Here is a 22,847-nt window from a genome sequence, read left to right on the forward strand (position 1 = left end):
GCCACATCTCAGCGGCCCATGTCGATCAATCTTCTCACTTTTCGCAGTTAACCTGGTATCCAAGTTCCAAACGATGCTTACTTCCCACGTGTTTAAAATTAATATACAAAAGAAGAAAAAAATTGTCTTCACGGTTGGCAGAAGATGGGACCTTGTACGGCTCGTCAATCCGGTAATTGTCAGATGAACAAGAAAACTGGTAGGCGATGTGTCGACAGATTGTCGTTGAATGCTCTTACTCGGCTGACGGCGTCGAGGTCTCGATTGGTCCCCGATTTTGCTATCCGCTGCGTGGCGATGCTCGGTTGCAAGTTGTGGGTGTCGACCGAGGGCTCCTCTCTTTGTCGATCGGTGATGCTGCCGCTAGGCAGCTCTTGGACGGGGCTCTCGGCTCCAAGGGCTTCCTCTTAGTCTGAACCCAAACTTTGGCTCCGCCGGGTGGAGTGGTTGGTGGCAGTCGGCTAGTCGGCTCCTTGATTGACCTGGTGCCCTCATCTCTGTTGGAGTCATGCACGAAGCTGCTCGGTTGCTTCATGCCCCCATGGCCCTACGCTGTGTGTCATCATGCTATTGGTTGTCCGATATTACACCCAACGATTTTCAAAAGAAAAATGATCATGGATACATTGCGACATGAGAAATTATTGGGCTATCACAAGTCTGGCCTATTACCCATATCCGATCCTCATTGGATGAATCTAAACCTTTGATAAAGTATGAAAAAATAGGGGCATCCTTAATCTATTGCTTTTTTTTTCATGTCTTAGTATCTCCCTATGGCGTAAGATCTTGATAATCGGTCTCATTTTTTAAAGCCATGTTGGGCAACCATGAAATTTTTTTTGGAAATTGTTATCAGCAGTACTGTATTTTCCTCATCACTTTATTAAAAATACGGTATGACCCGCACCATAGGATGATCCATACCGTCCATTAGATGGGCCACAGCCTAAATAGGTTGTGCCCAAAAAATTATTTCCATAGGTTGATCCTAACCCTCCGATCTATAGAGGGTTAGGATCAACCCTCTAACATTCAGATCGGAGGGTTAGGAACAACCTATGGAAATGATTTTTGGGGCACTAGCTATTTAGGCTGTGGCACATCTAATGGACGGTTTGGATCATCCTATGGTGGGCGCTGTAGGTCCGACCAATTGACTGTTTGAGGCCTGTAGATTGGATGAATACAAAGACTCTCAGTCAGAGGGTAAGGGAGCCGAAAGGAAAGTTGATGTTTTTCTAACTTTTCCTGACGTCTATTTTCACAGCGCAGGCTGGAAAAGTCAAACTTAAAACCAGCTCTTTAGCTCCCAACTTAATACAAAGACTCACGCTGTAGGAGCCCACAAATTGACTTTGTTGATAGGAAGGGAAGCATCTATGGCGATTCCCCTTGTTTTTCACGTGTATGATAGCAACTCATGAGAGAATTGTGGAAAAACCATGTAATTGGTGATTGGGTGCTTATAATACATGTGCTAAGATTTTTTCTCTGCATAGCTATATTGTTGCTGTTAGAGAGAGAGAGAGACAGAGAGAGAGAGAGTGTGTGCAAGTGCACTTTGAACAAAACCACTGCAATTCTGAAATCTTCTTAAATGTTGGGTCAGGTGATCACAAATGAGAGATCCCTTTATGCCTGTTTGTTAGATTTTAATCGAATGTAAGGGGAAATCGGTTGTTACCTCCGGCTATTAAGCAACTCCTTTATTTAAAGCTTCGGGCGAATGAGTTAGTTTCCCAAAAATTGCAATGAGCCAATGACAACCTAGGATTCTTGCTGAGAGTTATCTTTAGCTAGCTAACAACCCAAATTTAGAAAATGTTACTTTCACTAATTACTAGGCAAAGTCAAAGTGGGCTAACAACCCAACTTTAGAAAATGTTACTTTCACTAATTACTAGGCAAAGTCAACGTGTCCCCACTTTATATGATGATCCAGACCATTCATTTGTTGCGCCACAACATAAATAGGTTGTGCCCAAAAAAACATTTCCATAGGATAATACTAGCCCTCCGATCTAGAGATTTCCATCATGTGTGGTCTCTTTATAAATTGGAGGGTTAGGATCATCCTATGGAAATAATTTTTGGGGCAATCTATTTACATTGTAGCCCAACAAATGATGTATTCACCCCTTTTCTTCCTAAGGGCACAACCTATTTACATTGTGGCCCAACAAATGATGTATTCACACCCTTGTCTTCCTCAGTGGAAAAGCGTAGTCATAAACATAGTTAGAAAAAGTCCGTTTTAAATGCCTGTTTTTTTTTTTTTTTTTTTGAAAGAAAAACATGTTTTATCAGTATGCCGTTTAATACTTCATTTAGAACTTTTACAGTAAAAAACCCTGTTTTTTTAGGAACACGTTTAGAACACGTTTTAAACATTTTTTTTTGGCCAACTTTCTAATTTTACCCCCATCATTTTTTGTAAATGATAAAAATTGAAATACATTTTTTTCTATTTCCCTTTTTTGAACTAAAACCGTATTAAACTTGAATTTTTCCTGTTCCATTTTTTTTTTTTTTTTTGCCGAATCATGTTCAGCTAACTATGGTCATGAATACATTAAAGAGGGTTGGCATAAGGAGAGGGGGGAGAGTGTGGCACAGATATCACGTCCCATAATTAAACCGATTTTTTTAAAAAATATATTTGTGTGTTTATGTTTGTATGATTGTTTTTCTACTATGTTTTTAAAATGATAAATGTATTTGTTGGGAAAGTTGCCTTATTTCCTCCACCACTAGGTTGTTTGGGAGGGAAGGCAAGAAGGCAAAAAGGGAAATTATCTTATTTCCCTTATTTTGTTCCTTTTTGGTTGATATGCCAAAATAATAAAAGTGAAGACTTGAGTGCCTCTTGTGTAGCTAGAGAAAGAGAGTGGAAAAGAGAGGAGGGAGAAAAAGAAGAGAAATTGGGCTTTTTTTCTTGGGTTTTTCTCTTGGGTTTTATCTTGTACGGTCTCGGGTTGAGAGAAGGGGTTTGTAGGTTTGTGATTAATGTATATTGTTTTTCTCATAGTCGAAGATCATACTTCTCGCCTGTGGAGTAGGGTTGGCCAAACCACGTAAAATATCGGTGTTCATCTTGTGGCTTGGTTTATTCTACTTTTCTGTTTAATTTGTGCACTGTCGGATTGTTTTGCCCGGCGGATTTTCTCAACAATATTAAATCCGAATTCATCATTCCCTTTCTATATCATGATTTGCTTCCTATGATCAGACCATGATCAAAGGTGGATCCATGAGGTCTCACGATGATGGCCAATCAATATATAACGATCCGAAAGATCTAAGGATCCCCGATGTGGACCGATCATTCCAATTTGCGCATACCAATTGGCAGGAACCACGTGCCCACATTCTGACATGTCACGTGTCATATTATGCCACGTGTCACAGCCCCCCATGTCGATAGATTTGAACTTTTCTCCAATCGATCCTCACTTCCCACGTGCCTAAAATTACTAATATTACAAAGGGAAAGAAAAACTTAGAGTCTTTGCGGACAAGACACCAGTGTCGGCCACCGATTTAGAAGAAAACCGCTCTGCCCAAAACCCACCGAACCTAACCAAAAACTCACGTGCTTCCCAATCCGAAAACTCAAAATACCTTTTTTCCTTTTCAGAAAAATCAGGTCCGTTCGATCAAAAATCAAAAACCCAAAAAAAAAACTCGTGTTTCATGAGCTGGATTCCGTTTCGTGTTCCCGACACAACGTATATAAATATCCCAAGTCCCAACCCGAGTCTTCACCTTTCCTCTAATACCAAGAAAAGGATCTCTGAGTATTGGCCGTTGGATTCGATTTTAACGCTTTGGATCGATCTCTGTTGAAGAAGAAGGAGAAGAAGAAGCAGCAGCAGAAGATATTGCGATTCTGACTAGTGAGTGGTGATGGGGAAGAATTTGAATTTAGAGCTTTGCCTCCTCCCGGCCGGTGCCGGTGCCGGAGACAATGCAAATGCCGATCATTTTCCGTCAAGGTACTTGGTTTTTTCTTTCATTGAAAATGGGACAATAATTGAGGGCCTCTTTGGAAACCTCTAATTTTTATTTTTATTTTCAATGCATAGTCTTACCTGCGTATGGTTTTGAAGTTAAATATGATCCCTGCAAATACTATTTATAATAGTTCAGGGCATGTTTGGCTACCATGATTTTTTTTTTTCCTGAAATATTAGCTTACCCATCCGAGAATTTGAAATTTGAAATTGGCTAGTTGTAAATAAGAAAAGCCTGAAAAACAAGGAGAAACTCCACGCAAAATATGGTTGATTTTTTTTTCTTGTTTTTTAGCTTCTACTCATTGCTGAATTCTCCATCTCGAGTCTCTCCCACCCCGTGATCCATCCTACCCTCTCTTACCACTTGAGAAACTAATTTATCATTGCTACTGTTGGGGCTCCACGCAGAAAGCAATAGTCCGACATCGGACATGTGAAATGGATGTGGATGTGTTATAAAATATAAAGGAATGGGCACCTTCCCTCTAACAGCTAGCTTTTAGGGGGTGAGTTCTACCCCGATAAATTCCCTACAGTTACTAAACATGGCCTTAGAAACCATTTGCAAATGAGATTAAACTAAAATATTATTTGCAAATAGGTACAAATTTTTGTAGAGGTGAAAGAGGCTCTGAATCTGTTTGATAGTTCACTATTATATAGATAAATGATTGTGGTGGGAATGATTGTTATCGATTATGTTGATCGTGGGATTCATCTAATCTAGACCAGTGGTTAGGTGGGTCTCATTGTGGATTGCTATTGGATCATAGATTATTCTACGGATGTTCCTGACCATCTCCATAGATATCCTCAATCTGATAGCTAACATAGCAAAAGCCTGTTTGTCAAAGAGGAATGATTAAAGAATTTTAAATCACAATGGTTGGAACATGAACGAACACTTGTTGGAATTTGGTGCAATTGATGACTCTAGATTAGCTCTTAATATGCTCATACTTATTTCTTTTCTCTTCCTTTTGATTTTTTTGCCATTCATCTTAGTTCTTATTTCTTTTCTTTTTTAAATTATTGAAGGAACGAAGTCTCAGATGAAAACTCACAGCAACTTACAATTTTCTACGATGGAAGGATTTGCGCCTGCAACGTGACTGAGATACAGGTTTGAAACAAAAATCTCTTCTTCTTTTTTCCGGTCTTGCCTGTGTAGTTTTCAACATAATTGCCATTATTTTTCATATAAAATTTTGTGAATGGTCAAATCCGGAAACAAACACTTAACATGGCCATTTCTGAATGAAACGTGTTGTTTTGACAGATAAACCACTCGTTTGTTATATTAATTAAAATTCTCTCAACAAGTTAACAACTTGAATTTTTCCTTTTAAATAAAGAATTGTGTATCTGTCAAAACAAAGGGCACAATCATTTCCATAGGATGATTTGTTCGTCTCTAGATCGGAGGGCTAGGATCATCCTATGGAAATGACTTTTGGGGCGCAACCTATTTACGTTGTGGCCCATCAAATGGATGGTTTGGATCATCCTATGGTGTGGGGGCGTACAGTACTTTTTGGAAAATACTGGACTATACTGGCTCACACCATATAAAACTCATATCATGAGAAGTTGTATTCTGTATAATATATGTGTCGCTGAAACATGGCTCCTTGTTCTACAGGCTAGAGCCATTTTACACCTTGCTAAGAGAGAAATGGAAGAACGGCCGAGGACTTGTGACTCGGAGCCTTTTTTGCCTAGTCAACAAACTCAGCTCAATGCCCCAGCTCTTTCCATGAAGAGATCTCTGCAACGGTTCCTACAGAAGAGGAAGACAAGAATCCAAGAAACTTCTCCTTATTAAGCAATAGTCTGAAAAAAAAACTCAGTTGTCCTGAGTGCAATCAAAGGGGAATACAACCCTTTAGATATTAATTGAGATAGTTCACCACTCATGAAATGTTTGATATTTCGTTGATATTGGACATGAAGTATTCTTTTATCACATGATAATGTAACTGGTGGGGATCTGCCTAATCCCAACTTTGGTGTAAGATCAGAGCTGTTTATTTTCCATTTGTTTGATCAAGATTTTTTTTTGTTCAGTTTGATCTTAAACTCTTGCTTCTTAGTTTATGTGCAAGTTCAGAACAATCACAATTTTATCAATAAAGATTTTTTTTTCTATGTTTAAGTCGTAGTAAGAGTACATGTTTTTCTATTTTATGTGTCAGTTCTTCGACTCTTTCCACCTTTACACAAGAAATTTTCTCTTGTAAAGTGATACATTCGCCCCATTTTTTCCCAAGCCACCCCCTCTAGTAGGGATGCAACTCGGGTCAATTTTTGGGAATTTGGGTTGAGATTTCACCATAAAATGGGGTTGAGTTCAGGTTGATTCCATTTATTTTTTAGCAAACGCCCAACCCGACCGGACCCAAGTTGCACCCTTACCCTCTAGTGCATTTATGACCACTTTTTTTCGCTACAAGGGGTGGCCCTGGGAAGAAAATGGGCCGAATATATCAATTACTTTTTTATTTGAGGTTCACTTTTATTTTTGTAAATTTTCTAAACGCGCTGAAAAATGCAAAATTAAAGGAATGGGGTTGGGATCCAATGGGAAGCCCTTGGAGCTGGGTTTTTGCTAGAGTGCCCTTTAGTTTAGCATTCCTTTATTTTTTTTTGTTTTTAAATATCCTCTATATTAACAAGTTTTTCACTACTTGTATGTAATTTAATTGTAGTTTAAGGAGCCACTTTTGTTGATTCTGTGCCAACTTGGTGTAAGATGATACAGTTGGCATTCGTTTAACATGTAAACAGAGGTAAAAGAGAACGATAAGAAGGTTGAAGATGTACAAAGAAGTCAAAGAAAGGATCATTTTTTGAGGGAGGTTTGAGAAACCCGCAAGGAGAAAACGTCTAGTAGGTTGGTGGGGGCTGTATCCACCTCCTTTTCACAAGAGGGAAGTCAAAATGTGACTCTCATTAAGAAAACTAGTCGCAGACCCGTGCGTTGCACAGGGCTTGAAGAAAAATTAAACGAATAATAAAAACTTGTATTAAAATGGTTAAAAAAACTAAAAATAAAAATGAAATTTTCATTGCCAGAGCTGCTACTTACAGAACCCATGGTAGAAACCTTTTTATAAGTTAAAGGGGCAAAAATGTGGGTTCTCAATTGTAAACCTCCAGCAGCTTTTAAGCAATCACTTCTTGGTCACTTGCATCTATATCAACCTTAAGATACCACAAACAAATAAGTACAGTGTTGGAGAAGAAACCATCCTTCAGTTTGTAACAGAACTGTATCCTCATGCAAGTTGAAGCGACAACAACCACTCTCAGAATCTCTTTGAGCATGTAGAAGAAGCTGATTTGCCACTAAAATTACTCGTTCCTCACAGACGAAAGAGCATCGGAGAATTACAAAAGCATGGCCCACATGAGTCAGAAACCACAAAATCAATAGGTCTTGATACCTTCATTCGCTATCCTCATTCCCGTTAGGTAAAACCAATCGAAAACAGTTAGCGAAGCCGAACCAGTTGGACTCGACCGCAACCCAAACAAAAATTTAATCAAAATATAAAATACACACACCCGTAAATTTAGCATCAGTTTACATGAGAACAAAATGAAGAAAATCATCATACTCTCGTTGAGATAATATTTCAGGCACAATATATGCAAGAGTATCTTTAGGATAATGTAGCTTGGGATTAGGGCTGGCAACGGGGCGGGGCCGGATGTTGCATTCCCTGTCCCCGCTTCGGGGGTGGCGGGGAATACCTAATCCCCATCCCCGCCTCACACAAAAAATCTCACTTCAAAAAAGCTTTTTAACACCCAAAAAAAGAAAAAAACAAGCCATGTTTGTGCACTTATAAAAATCTGGTAGTGCCAATATCACTAGCATAAAAAAATAATTAATATTAACTTAAAAAACACTAAAATAAGAGGATATTAATAATGGCTTGCATATTAAAACGGGGCGGGGCGGGGCGGGTCCATCTTCATTAATTGCGTGCTTAGTGGGCACTCAGCCATGTATGGGTAAGGTTTCCATTTAACTCAAATTGTTATTGCTATGAGATAAAAAAGTTAAAGGAAACTCTTTCAAACGCGATTGGAAATGAATCTCGAAATCTAAGGTACACAGAGGATATGTGTATATTAGCAGGTTATAGGATGTGTATATTAGCAGATACATGGGATAAACGCATGCAAATCTGTTGAAATGACGTAAAGGAAGAGAGATTATGAGATTTAATTGGGATAGGCCATGCGTCAAATGGTTTTGGATTCCTCAGAAAATTTCTTTTTGTATTCTAGAGAGAGAGATAGATAAAACATCCACTTTATCGAAATTGAAACCGTCCCTTCACGATTTTGTGCTATATTAATGAGATTAATTAGGGACGAATAGATACACACGAAAGTAAAAAAAAATTTGAAATTCCGTCGATACAAAGGTTCAGTGTGCTCTAACATGAAACAAAGGCTTCTCTATCAACTTTACGGGTAATGACAAAATTGATAAAACAAAAGCTTCTGTCAATCAGCTTTCTAGTTGTCAATTTCAAATTTCAAATTCTCAGTGTTCTAATTGTCTCCTAATTGATTAAACCAGATTTACTTTACCTCCATATTTGACATTGAAGAACTTTGAGGGGTTGAACCTCGGCCAGATGAATAAGGTGAGTGATAAAAATAGAGTTCATCAGCAACTATTCAATTCCACTGTTTGCCATATCTATCTTTCTCATTGCAATTTTTTTGTGGGTGATGCAGTAAGATGACTCTGGTTTGGCCTCATATGTTGCTGGCCAAATTGATCGATCTCTAAGCTGGAAGGGATGTAGGCGGGATCAAGTTAAAAAAATGCGACTTGTACTTACCTGGTTGGGAAGTCAAAATTCTTTTGGTTGATTTGAGACGAATAAGAACATAAAATTGTAAAAAATAGAATAAGGAAAAAATCTTTGGAATTTTGAGAGGATTTATTTTCCAAAATTCATTTAGGATAATGGCCACTAATTATTCTGCCCCTTTTGCTCCTTTTCTTCAAGTATTGTGCGCTCAGGGAGCATGGTTTTTACAGATCATAAAATGTCATGTGGTTACTTCTATCCTCGACAGTTAGACAGCTTATGAAGACTCATTAATTTGAGACATCTCTTACTTCCTAACCACATGATACATATGAAACTGCTACTGTATATTTGGAAAGTGTCTGGGAAACACACTGCACATTTTGTTTCAATGCAGCTCAACTAAACTAATAAGTTTATGCGTGATGACTGTAAGTTAAGAAAGATGAATGTTTGAAATTGAAGGATTATAACAGAATTGAAAATTTTCAAGCAATATGATACAATATGTTTCTGAGAACACCTCTGTTGGGTTTTGACAGGATGTGAAGTGGTTGCAGACAATCACGAAATTGCCAATTCTGGTGAAGGGTGTGCTGACTGCTGAAGACAGTAAGCATTTAGATTTAACTCTTCCTTTCATTTCATTTCTTTATTTGAATGGTAAGCACGTACTAATAAAGGACCAAAGAGCAAGAGAAACACTAAGACTGAGGAATGAGGATGTCTCGAAAATGAAAAAAAAACAGAAAATATCAACTCTTCCTTTCATTCATTTTCTTCTGATTGATGACTTTCAATATAATATTCTATCCTGATCATGCAGCAAGAATTGCCATCCAAACCGGGGCATCTGGTATCATCGTCTCAAATCATGGAGCACGTCAACTTGACTATGTTCCAGCAACTATCAGTACTCTAGAAGAGGTACATCTCCTGTGCATTACATTATGAATAGATGTCCCTTTTTTCTACGGATGAGAAATTAATTTTCAATGGAATTAGAATTTCTTTAGGAATAAGCTCCTTCTTTTAAACACTAATGGGTTCCCATAAACTTTTAACAATTCCCTTATGTTTCAATGGAGTCACATGATGTTTACTAGTTACTGAATCGGACCTTCTCCATGCCCCAGCCAGCAGGTTATAAGTCCTCAACTTGAGGGTCTGTCATTGAGAAAACTAATATCAGATTCCATGAGTAAAAGTACATTGAAAATTTTAAGAATTTGTAATGATAATGGATGGTATTTTCATAAATGGACATGGTCTCCACTGTATAGTCTTTTAATCTTTTGGCCAGAACTTGTTTGTTTGAAACAAGCAAACAATCTGGTTTCATGAACCTTCTACTTGGGCTACTAGTCCCTGCTTTGAAATTTCGCGACTAATAGGATCTTTGGGTCTTGAAATAGCTTATTTTGTGCATTCTATTGCTTCTACTTCCTAGCACTTTCAGTACTAAGATGAAAATTTCAAATTCTGCAGCGCCAGAAACTCATTCTGAAATAGCAATCTGATTTCCATCCTCTTGATTTCTTGTCTAGATAGTTAAAAAGGAACCATTATGCATGAATCCCAAGGATCTTTGAATTTTCCTTGTCAAAACCATCTATTGTGATTGACAGAAGCTTTTGTTTTATCAATTTTGTCACTACCCGTAAAGTTGATAGAGAAGCCTTTGTTTCATGTTAGAGCACACTGAACCTACATTTCAACAGGGTGACGTGGATCCAATGGATCGCCCTTGCAGCTGGGTTTTTTGCAAAGTCGCCCTTCAGTTTATCATTCCTCATATACCTGATGGTCCACATCCAAAACGAAGAAATTAAGCCACTACTGGGGTCGTTAAGATCATCGGGTGGAGACTTTCATCACACACCTGATCTAAGATGAATGGTCTAGATCATAAAATGGTGGGCCCCATATACATGCTTCGCTGGCTCAATTAAAAATGCCATGTTTCTTTCTAGGGAGTAAGATCTGACCACATTTTCTTAATGAGAGTCACATTTTGACTTCTTTGTACATCTTCAACCTTCTTATCGTTCTCTTTTACCTCTGTTTACATTGTTAAACGAATGCCAACTGTATCATCTTACACCAAGTTGGCACAGAATCAACAAAAGTGGCTCCTTAAACTACAATTAAATTACATAAAAGTAGTGAAAAACTTGTTAATATAGAGGATATTTAAAAACAAAACAAAAATAAAGGAATGCTAAACTAAAGGGCACTCTAGCAAAAACCCAGCTCCAAGGGCTTCCCATTGGATCCCAACCCCATTCCTTTAATTTTGCATTTTTCAGCGCGTTTAGAAAATTTACAAAAATAAAAGTGAACCTCAAATTAAAAAAGTAATTGATATATTCGGCCCATTTTCTTCCCGGGGCCACCCCTTGTAGCGAAAAAAAGTGGTCATAAATGCACTAGAGGGTAAGGGTGCAACTTGGGTCCGGTCGGGTTGAGCGTTTGCTAAAAAATAAATGGAATCAACCTGAACTCAACCCCATTTTATGGTGAATCTCAACCCAAATTCCTAAAAATTGACCCGAGTCGCATCCCAACTAGAGGGGGTGGCTTGGGAAAAAATGGGGCATGTATCACTTCACAAGAGAAAAGTTCTTGTGTAAAGGTGGAAACAGTCAAAGAACTGACCCATAAAATAGAAAAACATGTACTCTTAGGACGACTTAAACATAGAAAAAAAATCTTTATTGATAAATTTGTAGTTGTTCTGAACTTGCATATAAATTAAAAAGCAAGAATTTAAGATCAAACTGAAAAAAATAAATCTTGATCAAACAAATGGAAAATAAACAGCTCTGATCTTACACCAAAGTTAGGATTAGGCAGATCCCCACCAGTCACATTATCATGTGATAAAAGAATACTTCATGTCGAATATCAACGAAATATCGAACATTTCATGTGTGGTGAACTATCTCAATTAATATCTGAAGGGTTTTATTCCCCTTCGATAGCACTCAAGACAACTGAGTTTTTTTTTTTCAGACTATTGCTTATAAGGAGAAGTTTCTTGGATTCTGGTCTTCCTCTTCTGTAGGAACCGTTGCAGAGATCTCTTCATGGAAAGAGCTGGGGCATTGAGCTGAGTTTGTTGACTAGGCAAAAAAGGCTCCGAGTCACAAGTCCTCGGCCGTTCTTCCATTTCTCTTTTAGCAAGGTGTAAAATGGCTCTAGCCTGTAGAACAAGGAGCCAAGTTTCAGCGACACATATATTATACAGAATACAACTTATCATGATATGAGTTTTATATGGTGTCAGCCAGTATAGTCCAGTATTTTTCAAAAAGTACTGTACGCCCCACACCATAGGATGATTCAAACCATCCATTTGATGGGCCACAACGTAAATAGGTTGCGCCCCAAAAGTCATTTCCATAGGATGATCCTAGCCCTCCGATCTAGAGACGAACAAATCATCCTATGGAAATGATTGTGCCCTTTGTTTTGACAGATACACAATTCTTTATTTAAAAATTCAAGTTGTTAACTTGTTGAGAGAATTTTAATTAATATAACAAACGAGTGGTTTATCTGTCAAAACAACACATTTCATTTAGAAATGGCCATGTTAAGTGTTTGTTTCCGGATTTGACCATTCACAAAATTTTATATGAAAAATAATGGCAATTGTGTTGAAAACTAAACAAGCAAGACCGGAAAAAAAAGAAAGGGGATTTTTGTTTCAAACCTGTATCTCGGTCACATTGCAGGCGCAAATCCTTCCATTGTAGAAAATTGTAAGTTGCTGTGAGTTTTCATCTGAGACTTCGTTCCTTCAATAATTTAAAAAAGAAAAGAAATAAGAACTAAGATGAATGGCAAAAAAATCAAAAGGAAGAGAAAAGAAATAAGTATGAGCATATTAAGAGCTAATCTAGAGTCATCAATTGCACCAAATTCCAACAAGTGTTCGTTCATGTTCCAACCATTGTGATTTAAAATTCTTTAATCATTCCTCTTTGACAAACAGGTTTTTGCTATTTTAGCTATCAGATTGAGGATATCTATGGAGATGGTCAGGAACATCCGTAGAATAATCTATGATCCAATAGCAATCCACAATGAGACCCACCTAACCAATGGTCTAGATTAAATGAATCCCACGATCAACACAATCGATAACAATCATTCCCACCACAATCATTTATCTATATAATAGTGAACTATCAAATAAATTCAGAGCCTCTTTCACCTCTACAAAAATTTGTACCTATTTGCAAATAATATTTTAATTTAATCTCATTTGCAAATGGTTTCTAAGGCCATGTTTAGTAACTGTAGGGAATTTATCGGGGTAGACCTCACCCCTAAAAGCTAGCTGTTAGAGGGAAGGTGCCCATTCCATTATATTTTATAACACATCCACATCCATTTCACATGACCCATGTAGGACTATTGCTTTTAGCGTGGAGCCCCAACAGTAGCCATGATAAATCAAAAAAAGGCATAAGAAGAATGCGATTTTGAAATGGTAGTGGCACGCCAAGTTGAAGGTTTATGTAATTACATAGTGAACTAGGTGAAAAGGAAGTAGACATAGTAAGTTGAAAATGTTCATGTGACTGTTACTTACAAATATACCAGAGGCTCCCAGTGCCAATGCTTTGAAGACATCTGTTCTGCGACGAACCCCACCATCCAGAAACACAGGTACTCGGCCTTGTGCAGCTTTAACAACCTGAAGTTACCATTTCTTGAGAATCAACAAGTTCCTAACTTAGACGAATAAGATTAACTTCATGGGTACCGCCTCAATTAAGTGACTTAGATATGGGCATGATGTGTTCAACATGGTAACCGTTAAAGACCAGAAATGCTGACATGGCTCAACAAACTCAACTCAACTAAGCCTTTGTCCCAAACTAGTTGGGATCGGCTAAATGCTGACATGGCAATGCAGTTAAATGATAAAAGTGGAAGATATAATACATTAGAACTACATAAATAATATACAATAACGTAAAAAAGGAACAAGGGAAAAAGATACGTGAAGGTTTCATCTGAAGATTCCAACAAAGCATGTTCAATGTAAATGTTTGACATGCATATTTGACATGGAACTTGTTTAAGCAAAAAGATGTGTCTAGTTAGAGCCACAATAAAAATCATTGTTTAAAAACTCCCTGAGTCTATCAACTACTCCCCTGAGTCGACTAGGTTTTATCTTGGCCGAGTCGTCGTCCAAGTCCGAGTTTAGCCTTATCGAATCAATAAAAACCACTTTGACACCATTAATGAAAATTTGACCCCATCAGTCAGACTCACCCAAGTCTACTCATTTTTACCTTATCTGCATCCTCGTTCGAGTCAGAGCTTATAAAAACTAGTAAACATCATGTGACTCCATTGAAACATAAGGGAATTGTTAAAAGTTTATGGGAACCCATTAGTGTTTAAAAGAAGGAGCTTGCTTATTCCTAAAGAAATTCTAATTCTATTGAAAATTAATTTCTCATCCGTAGAAAAAAGGGACATCCTCAGTCTTACTGTTTCTCTTGCTCTTTGGTCCTTTATTAATATGTGCTTACCATTCAAATAAAGAAATGACATGAAAGGAAGAGTTAAATCTAAATGTTTACTGTCTTCAGCAGTCAGCACACCCTTCACCAGAATTGGCAATTTTGTGATTGTCTGCAACCACTTCACATCCTGTCAAAACCCAACAGAGGTGTTCTCAGAAACATATTGTATCATATTGCTTGAAAATTTTCAATTCTGTTATAATCCTTCAATTTCAAACATTCATCTTTCTTAACTTACAGTCATCACGCATAAACTTATTAGTTTAGTTGAGCTGCATTGAAACAAAATGTGCAGTGTGTTTCCCAGACACTTTCCAAATATACAGTAGCAGTTTCATATGTATCATGTGGTTAAGAAGTAAGAGATGTCTCAAATTAATGAGTCTTCATAAGCTGTCTAACTGTCGAGGATAGAAGTAATCACATGACATTTTATGATCTGTAAAAACCATGCTCCCTGAGCGCACAATACTTGAAGAAAAGGAGCAAAAGGGGCAGAATAATTAGTGGCCATTATCCTATATGAATTTTGGAAAATAAATCCTCTCAAAATTCCAAAGATTTTTTCCTTATTCTATTTTTTACAGTTTTATGTTCTTATTATTCGTCTCAAATCAACCAAAAGAATTTTGACTTCCCAACAGGGTAAGTACAAGTCGCATTTTTTTAACTTGATCCCGCCTGCCTACATACCTTCCAGCTTAGAGATCGATCAATTTGGCCAGCAACATATGAGGCCAAACCAGAGTCATCTGACTGCATCACCCACAAAAAAATTGCAATGAGTATACGAGGCCGAAACCTATTGCAAATCGAAGAAGCATGTTTAGTAAAAAGTTAAAGCACAGGATTAACTGAAACACAGACACGGGCGTTTTGGGTCAAAGGAAAAATGCTTCATAAAGACCTGATCTTCATATCAGTTGAATTCCCTAAAGCATGCAAAAAGAGGACGACTATGACTCCCCACTTATGAAATGTCACCATAGACATACTCTTTTACTTTCTTCTTGGTGGGTAGAAGGTGTACTATTGTATCATTAGATTGGTCATCTTGTTTGTAAGTACAAAAAAGTGCATGATGGTGCAAAAAGTTCCCTTAAAAGTTCATTAACAAACAACATATTAAACAGATCATATGACGACTAAAAAACACAGGCTAATGTTGACCAGGGCTTTCTAACACTCATTAGACGCATCAATACTCAACTCAACTCAACAAAGCCTTTGTCCCAAGCTAGTTGGGGTCGGCAATACAACCACATATTTTTCAGATAGTTCCCAATTTTTTCTAGCACTTAAAATAATCAAAGATGAAATAAATAAGTGATGTGCTCATAGTTACACACCGCATAAACAAACCAATAGGAATAGAGGTGCAAAAGAGCTTACCATTCAAAAAAAAAAGACGAAAAAATAACTCTAATTCTCACATATAGGCACTGTGAAAATGAACCAATAGAAACCGAGGTGTAAAAGGGCTTGCTCTCATTGAACAAAGAGACACTCCAAAAAAACACGACTTACACATCCGAAAATTGGGTAAATCAAAATTCTACTGATGATTTGCATTCCAGGATGGAAATTATTGAGCCAGGGGAACATAAAGAGAGGAAAAAACAAAACTCACAGAATCCTCGAAAATGCGTTCCTGTTCTCATGGAGACTCCATTGATCCTCTGCACCTGAAGCATAGTAGTCATACACCATCTTTGGCAGTTTTTGCTCGGCAATGGCCTCATACTCCATAACATTGGTTATCTCCATCTTCTCAAGCAACTATTAGCCCTTTCCCAACAGTCTGCAATAAAATTTGAACATAAATAGATCAACATCTGCACAAACCCTCAAGAGCAAAAGCAAAAATATAGTCTCTATTCAAATCTTCAAAAACAACAAAACGACAAATGCAATCCCTGATCAAATATTGCATAAACCCCGAAGAACAAACAGTCAAACAACCAAGGAGATAGAAACAGAATTCGTGTCCGATTTTAAATTCTGATCATATGTACTAAATGAGAATGTGATACAGTCTGAAATCAAAAATTCTCAAAGCTATGAGAAGGGAAAACAAAAATAGTCTCAGATCAAAACCTACAAATCTAAAAAAAGGGGGGGATGGGAAGAGAAGAAAACAAAAACATATAGCCTGAATCAAAACCTTTTGAAGCAGTCAAGCCCCATGAGTGAACAAGTCTTCACTTGGCCTCAAAATTCTACTGAATCTATGAAAATTTTGATATAATCCAACATTAAAAACAATACAAATCGTATCATGCTAAAGAACCCTAGAAAAACACGTAGAAAATACCAAGCCTAGAATCGAAAACAGCTGAGTCCACAAGAAAAATAATAATATAAACACTCAATCTCAAGAGAGAACAACAGTGTGATATTAAATTCTGCTGAACCTACACTAAAAGAAAAGAAAATTTAACGAAACCCATGAAAGAAACAGTAGGGATCAGGTCTATCAGGTTTTGATAAAAACCTCTTGAAAATGAAAAATGAAAAAAAAAATAGAACTAGATATGTTTGATCTACTTAACAAGAATTAGACATGTTTAATCTACTTCAGTCTCAGACTTTGCTCTGCTAAAACTCAGCTAATGACAATATAGAAGTATCCACCATAAGATTGAAAGTATACTTAACAAAAAAACATTATACAGTCTCAGATCATATTCTGTAAAACCCACACAAAGCACATGAAAAGACCCATCTACTCAAACCCAAACATACTCACTCCTAAATCACATTCTAATAATACACAACATGTAAAAACAAAACTATCCACTAAACCCAAATAAATAAAAACAGAGAAACACAGACCCTCAGACTTAAAAAGTTTACAGACCCACAATAGAGAAATAGAAGAGTAGAATAGAGCAGACCTCTAATGGGTGAGGAGAAACCAGTGGTATTATTGGAGAGATTATGGGTCTGAGAAATAAATAAATAGAATAACAAAAGAGTATGTAGAGATAGAAACACACGTGAAGACATATGGGTAGGGACTACTGAGAGAATTTTATACTTCATTGGATTAGTTTTTCGAGGTGTGTGTGATAAGAGGCATATGAACATGAAAAATGGGTCGAGTCTTATCCACAAACGTAGTCCGAAGTTCATGAATGTTAGTCAATTATCGACGAAAATGCATCAGAAAAGTAAAATAAAAAATAAAAACAATGAAGGACATATGTACATTATTACATTTCTTTTTCTGTTTGAAGTTTGGATATATGTGATTGAGAATTTATACGATGTAAGCCCTTAATGTACCTTATTTTTCAAGAAGTATTGTACAGACAACACTATAGGATGATCCAAACCGTCCATACGATAGCCCATAGCTTAAATAGGCTGTGCCCAAAAAATCATTTCTATAGAACGATCCTAGCCCTCCGATCTAAGATGAACTGCATATTATGAAAATCTCTATAGATCGGAGGGCTAGGATCGTCCTATGGAAATAATTTTTAGGGCACAACCTATTTACATTATGACCCATAACATGGACAGTTTGGATCATCCTATATTGTGGTCCGTACAATACTTTTTGAAAAATAAGGGACTATAAGGGCTTACACCATATAAAATCTCGTGATATTTGGGGTGGTGAGAGAAGGCCTTATCTTCCCTCGTACCTATTCGTTGGATATGGTTTTGCTTACGTATGAAAGAGAGTGGGGGAGGATGAGATTTTTTTTCTTTTTTGTTTGGACTGCAAGAAAAACATTTCTGATGGAACAAAAATTGTTTGGAAATTTTTTCTTTTAATGATATGACAGTAATCTACCTTTCCTTTCTACAGACCTAGCATAAACAAAATTTTGACACTAATAAAATTTCTCGCCCATGGACGTAGGCTTGGCCGAACCACGTAAAATCTTGGTGTTCATCTTGTGGCTTGTGTTTGTTCTTTACTTTTCCATTTAACTTGTGCACAATCGGATTGGATTTGCCCGGCGGATTTTCGCAACAATGCAATACGATACGACAATAATCAACTCCATCCAATTACAAACAAGTTTCTCATGCCACATGCATAACGTTAAGGAGGGTGAAGCTCACTGACAAAATGAAAACTATAGCCACAGTGCCATGCAGAGAAATGAAAAGAGGAGAATAATAACTTAGCATGATGAAGAATTTTACCTAGACTATGGAGGAACCATAGGTGCTGCAAAGCTGGAAGAGTCCTGCTTGATTGGATGGAGACCGTCCTATGATTGCAGGGTAATTTCCAGGAGAAAGAGATGAAAGTCTGGCCAACGAAGTTACTAAAAATTCTTTTGGATCCCTTATTTCCTTTAGGGGGTCTTCCTCTTTCTTACCAGCATTGTATAGACGAGCAAATGTGGCAGTATAACCCACAGTTTCTCCTATATCTGGCACATCCACTTCATAATCCGCTCTATCTTTCTCTGGTCGTGCAAGAAGAGTAACAATGCTGCCAAGCATTTCCTCCCAGAGCATATCAGCAGAGTTATCCAACAGGCACGGACACTCGCAAAGAAGTCTTGTAGAAGCAATTGAAGTCAACTTCAATTCAACAGCTCCAGTTATCAGTTCAAGATATGGTATCCAGTATTGCTCGAGAATCTCCCCAAATCTATTAGGTTGAACAGCATTTATTGAGTCCACAAGAGCTGTATGCCCATACTTGACCAAAAAAAGTGACATGAATATCACCAGCGACTTCACAAAAATCTCAGTTGGCTCATTGTCCAAATGTATAAATAGAACAGTCCACATCATAACCGAGATTCTCTACAACAGTGTTGAGCACATAGAAACCCTGCTCCACCATACTTGAAGCTGAGACCAGCATTTTGAATATCTCAAGCACTTGAGTCAGCCTCCCTTCTCTGCTCAACTCTTGAGGCACCTTCTGAAGGTATGCCTGAAGCAATCGCATGAGAGCTGGGACATTTCCAGATCTCTTCCAACACTCGGGTGAGAGAAGCAACTCAAAGAATTGCAGGTAATCGGTGGAAGAGGTGGTCTATTTATCTCCACAAGCTGAGCCGTGATCTGAAATGTGTAAGGCCAAAACTCAGAGACATCATTTACCAAAATAGTTTTCCAAACAGGGAAAAGGCTTGCTTCGAATGCTGATGCGAGGGAAGGGTCCTTCTCACAAGACCTTTTGACCAAAGCGGCCACGGACTCAAACAGGTAATGGCTGAAGAAAGGATTCTTAGGGTTCTTGCAAATCTCTCTAAGAACATTTTTTTCAGACTGGTAACATAAGCGCCAGCAATCTCACCGCCAATGTCAGCTACGCCGACAACCCGCATGATGCACTTCATAACATATGGATTCTCTTTGGATTCTGGAAGATTCAGAGCACTGAATAGATTGGTCATCAACGTTGGCACAAATGGATTTATAACAGCAGAATTGGAGCGGGGACGCCCCTCGTCTTTAGCAAGCAACAGTTTCTCAATACAATTTGCAGCATACAAACGAACAACATTCGACCCAGAAGAAAGAAATCGTATAATGTCGGGCATCAAAGAAATCACATATTGTTTCGGAATCTGGTACCGAAAAGTTGTGAAGAGCTTCAAAGCATCTGCCTTGAGCATCGGATTTAATCCGTTCACATCTTGGCTCTGCAACTCCGGAACAACAACAGTATTTAAGAAGTTGTCCAAATTAACAAGACCAGGAAGGACCAATTTTTCACGTGACCTCTTGACCGCAAGAGAAATAACCAAATATATAGCACAATCCTTCTCCTTCCAATTCCCAGCCTGGTTAGTGGCATACAAACCTAGCATATTCTGTATCTGAACTGAAAGAATTGCTGTTATCTGCTCTCTGTAATTCATCATTATTCCTTTCAGAAGCTCACAAGCAATCCGCCTCCGCATATCAAGATCACACCCCTCAATGTCTCTCCGAATGTACTCAACATAGTTCATCTCAAACAACTCCACATCCTCGTCCCGTAGCCAAATGTTTGGGATCACAATACTCTGACAAATCTGCTGCAAGATGTTTGGGTCGCAGACAAACAGCATGTGGCGGACACTCGTACTGACAGTGGTAAGGAACTTAATCCCTTTAACGGTCAAATATTCATGACTCGAAGTTGCAGATGTAGTCAACAGAAGTCTCCCAACTGCAGTGAAGAAGTCATTTAAGTAGTCCGTGAACTCCTCCTCGTACTTCTCCATGTAAAGGATGATGTTATCACAGATCGTGGCACGAAGCCCATCAACATTGGCAATCACATCGCCCTCGAGAGTCAGGTATTTATGGAACTCACTCATCCACTCCTTCATATGGTCCTTGAAAAAATCAGTCAATTCTTGGAAGTTGAGAGAGTAGAAGATGCGGCAGCAGAGATGCTGCGATTCGAAGAGAGGTTGGAGGGTTTCAGCAGAAGAGTGGGGATTGGAATTAATGAGGGATGATGTTTTGAGGAAGATATTGAGGAGTGGAGATGCGAATTCATCGAGGCAGTACATGAGTTCTTTGAGGAGCTCATCGGTTTTGTACTGGTAACGGAATTTCTTAAAGATGGAATTCGCGGTATCGAGGATTCCATTGATGGAAGAGTAATCCATTCCATTGATGGAAGAGGAATCCGACGCTTTATGGAGAATCTTGATGAAGTCAAGGAGGAGGGAAGGCCTGGATTCGGAGAAATCGTAATTGGAGATGATAATGAGGGCTTCGCTAAGCTGACTACGGATGAGTGGGATAGAGGAAAGCACGAGGGGAATAATTAGGGTTTTGCTCTGAACTTTTTCGGAGATTGTTAACTATTTCCAGTGAGATTTGATGTGGTTCTTGAAGTTTACGGCGGCGGATTGTCGGATTTGGGCGTCATTGGGATCGGAAAAATTGGGCTCTGATATGATCTGAAGAACAGCAAGGCCATAGTTGGGAAAATTGGAAGCATTGGAAAGGTGAGATTCGGCAAATTGGCCAGGTTCTGAAAGAGGGGAAAGGGTTTGGAGGAAGCAGGATTGTAAAATTTCAGGATTCAAATCCATCTTAGGATGATCGGTAGGTTTCAATATTGGGTTGAGAGAGAGAGAGAGAGAGAGAGAGAGAGAGAGACAGAGACAGAGACAGAGACAGAGAGAGAGAAGGTTAGGGTTTGAGAGACAGAAAAAAAAAAGATTAGGGTTCGAGAGACAGGGAGATAGAAGGTTAGGGTTCGAGAGACAGAGAGATAGAAGGTTAGGGTTTGAGAGAGAAGATAGAGAGGGTTAGGGTTTGAGAGAGAGGGCTTTCGTTTCGTCTATGATAGAAATTGTGATTATAAATTTGGCCCGTCGAAAATTCCGCATCCGCCCCTCTAACGACCCTTAAAGTAGCGGGTAACCCAATTTTTTGAAATTTATAACAAGCAAGGTGACAAATCCGGCCCCTCCTTTTCCCCTTACTCGCCCCCTTGTAGAATACGGTTACAAGGGCCTCACCATTGGATGGATCCAGGTCATTCTGAGTGCATTAATAATGCCACTGATAACGATAGAATCAAATGAGGCGGTGGCAACAACTGATTTGTTCGGTTTCCCTCGTTGCAAAACCGGTTTCCCTGCCATTACTCATGAAATGTTACTCTTATCTTATTGGGTAGCTTGGGAAAAGAGGGGAAGATAAAATATCTTCTAATTTAGTCATTAAGGATAATAATAATTAGCCATTAAGAGTAAGATGTTATTCAAAAGGTTAGGGCTGCAACTCGGGTCGGGCGTGTAGGGTTTTTTTCCGGAAAACCCATGATTCCCAAACCCGGCTACCCATGATAATTCTCGGGTCGGGTTTTTTTTACGTTAATGCAATTTAAGAAGGAAAACTCTTGTTTGGCAAGGAAACTCAACTCAATGAAGTAGAAAAACTCAAGCATGTCAAACTCTTTAGTGCATTAACTAATAACTAGTCCAAAGAGAATAAATTGATGCATTACCAAATGAAAATGATTATACTCATATGAGATAAACAATAAACTATTTAGCACATTAATTATTTAGTTGAAACTTGAAACCCTAGAGCTAAAGGGGGGAAACGAACAGAAGATGGAAAGGGTCCCTGTGATTGCGTGCGTGAATGAGTTTTACTGTTAAGTTTTCACTTTTAAAGTAACTAAACTTTAGAAAAAAAATACATACTATAACTTAAGTAACTCGGGTCGGGTCGGGTCGGGCCCCTTCAAACCCGGCTCGACCAGAGATTCATGCGGGCTTTTGGATCATAGACCCGGCTTGACCCAAAACCCGAGAAACATGAACCCAACCCAAGCTATTTTCGGGTCGGGGGTCGATGCTGGTCGAGTAAAACCCGACCCAAGTTGCAACCCTACAAAAGGTTATGATTTTAAATTAGGAAGTGATGTATATTCACGCATTTTTTAAGTTGGTTTAGCCCTATCTAGTGTACTTATGAGTTACGACCAAGGTTTTAAA

General features: G+C 38.3%; 3 protein-coding genes across 3 annotated transcripts; 1 reads left to right on the forward strand and 2 right to left on the reverse strand.

The window, feature by feature from the left end:
• The first annotated feature begins 3,751 nt into the window (after positions 1-3,751).
• Positions 3,752-6,167, forward strand: LOC143854697 (protein TIFY 5A-like). Its single transcript, XM_077364790.1, has 3 exons — positions 3,752-3,998; positions 5,058-5,142; positions 5,662-6,167. Exons 1-3 carry the CDS (start codon positions 3,910-3,912, stop codon positions 5,842-5,844), a joined length of 357 nt encoding a protein of 118 aa, XP_077220905.1. The 5' UTR covers positions 3,752-3,909; the 3' UTR covers positions 5,845-6,167.
• Positions 6,168-11,873: 5,706 nt separating this feature from the next.
• On the reverse strand, positions 11,874-16,176 carry LOC143854834 (glycolate oxidase 1-like). The gene is made up of 5 exons (XM_077364947.1): positions 16,040-16,176; positions 15,103-15,211; positions 14,375-14,536; positions 13,461-13,565; positions 11,874-12,062 (listed from the first exon to the last, which is right to left on the reverse strand). Exons 1-5 carry the CDS (start codon positions 16,174-16,176, stop codon positions 11,874-11,876), a joined length of 702 nt encoding a protein of 233 aa, XP_077221062.1.
• On the reverse strand, positions 12,009-21,808 carry LOC143854916 (exportin-2-like). Its single transcript, XM_077365053.1, is given in 10 exon segments — positions 12,009-12,062; positions 12,576-12,660; positions 13,461-13,565; positions 14,467-14,536; positions 15,103-15,165; positions 16,040-16,210; positions 18,574-19,174; positions 19,176-19,407; positions 19,410-19,668; positions 19,671-21,808. Coding segments are annotated over 4 exon segments (2,850 nt in total). The 5' UTR covers positions 21,429-21,808; the 3' UTR covers positions 12,009-12,062; positions 12,576-12,660; positions 13,461-13,565; positions 14,467-14,536; positions 15,103-15,165; positions 16,040-16,210.
• Positions 21,809-22,847: the final 1,039 nt, after the last annotated feature.

This window comes from Tasmannia lanceolata, unplaced genomic scaffold (assembly GCF_043159265.1).
Source record: "Tasmannia lanceolata isolate RefF3 unplaced genomic scaffold, GAP_Taslan_0.1 ptg000020l, whole genome shotgun sequence".
NCBI lineage: Eukaryota > Viridiplantae > Streptophyta > Magnoliopsida > Canellales > Winteraceae > Tasmannia > Tasmannia lanceolata.

Bases quoted from the DNA above. Each gene is read 5' to 3' on its own strand.
- LOC143854834 (XM_077364947.1), bottom strand. From the start codon at position 16,176: ATGGAGATAACCAATGTTATGGAGTATGAGGCCATTGCCGAGCAAAAA. The intron at 13,566-14,374 runs GTAAGACTGAGG...TGGTAACTTCAG, and splicing joins ACCAAAGAGCAAGAGAAACA to GTTGTTAAAGCTGCACAAGG. The intron at 12,063-13,460 runs GTAAGTAACAGT...CTTGTTCTACAG, and splicing joins TGGGAGCCTCTGGTATATTT to GCTAGAGCCATTTTACACCT.
- LOC143854697 (XM_077364790.1), top strand. From the start codon at position 3,910: ATGGGGAAGAATTTGAATTTAGAGCTTTGCCTCCTCCCGGCCGGTGCC. The intron at 3,999-5,057 runs GTACTTGGTTTT...AAATTATTGAAG, and splicing joins GCCGATCATTTTCCGTCAAG to GAACGAAGTCTCAGATGAAA. The intron at 5,143-5,661 runs GTTTGAAACAAA...CTTGTTCTACAG, and splicing joins GCAACGTGACTGAGATACAG to GCTAGAGCCATTTTACACCT.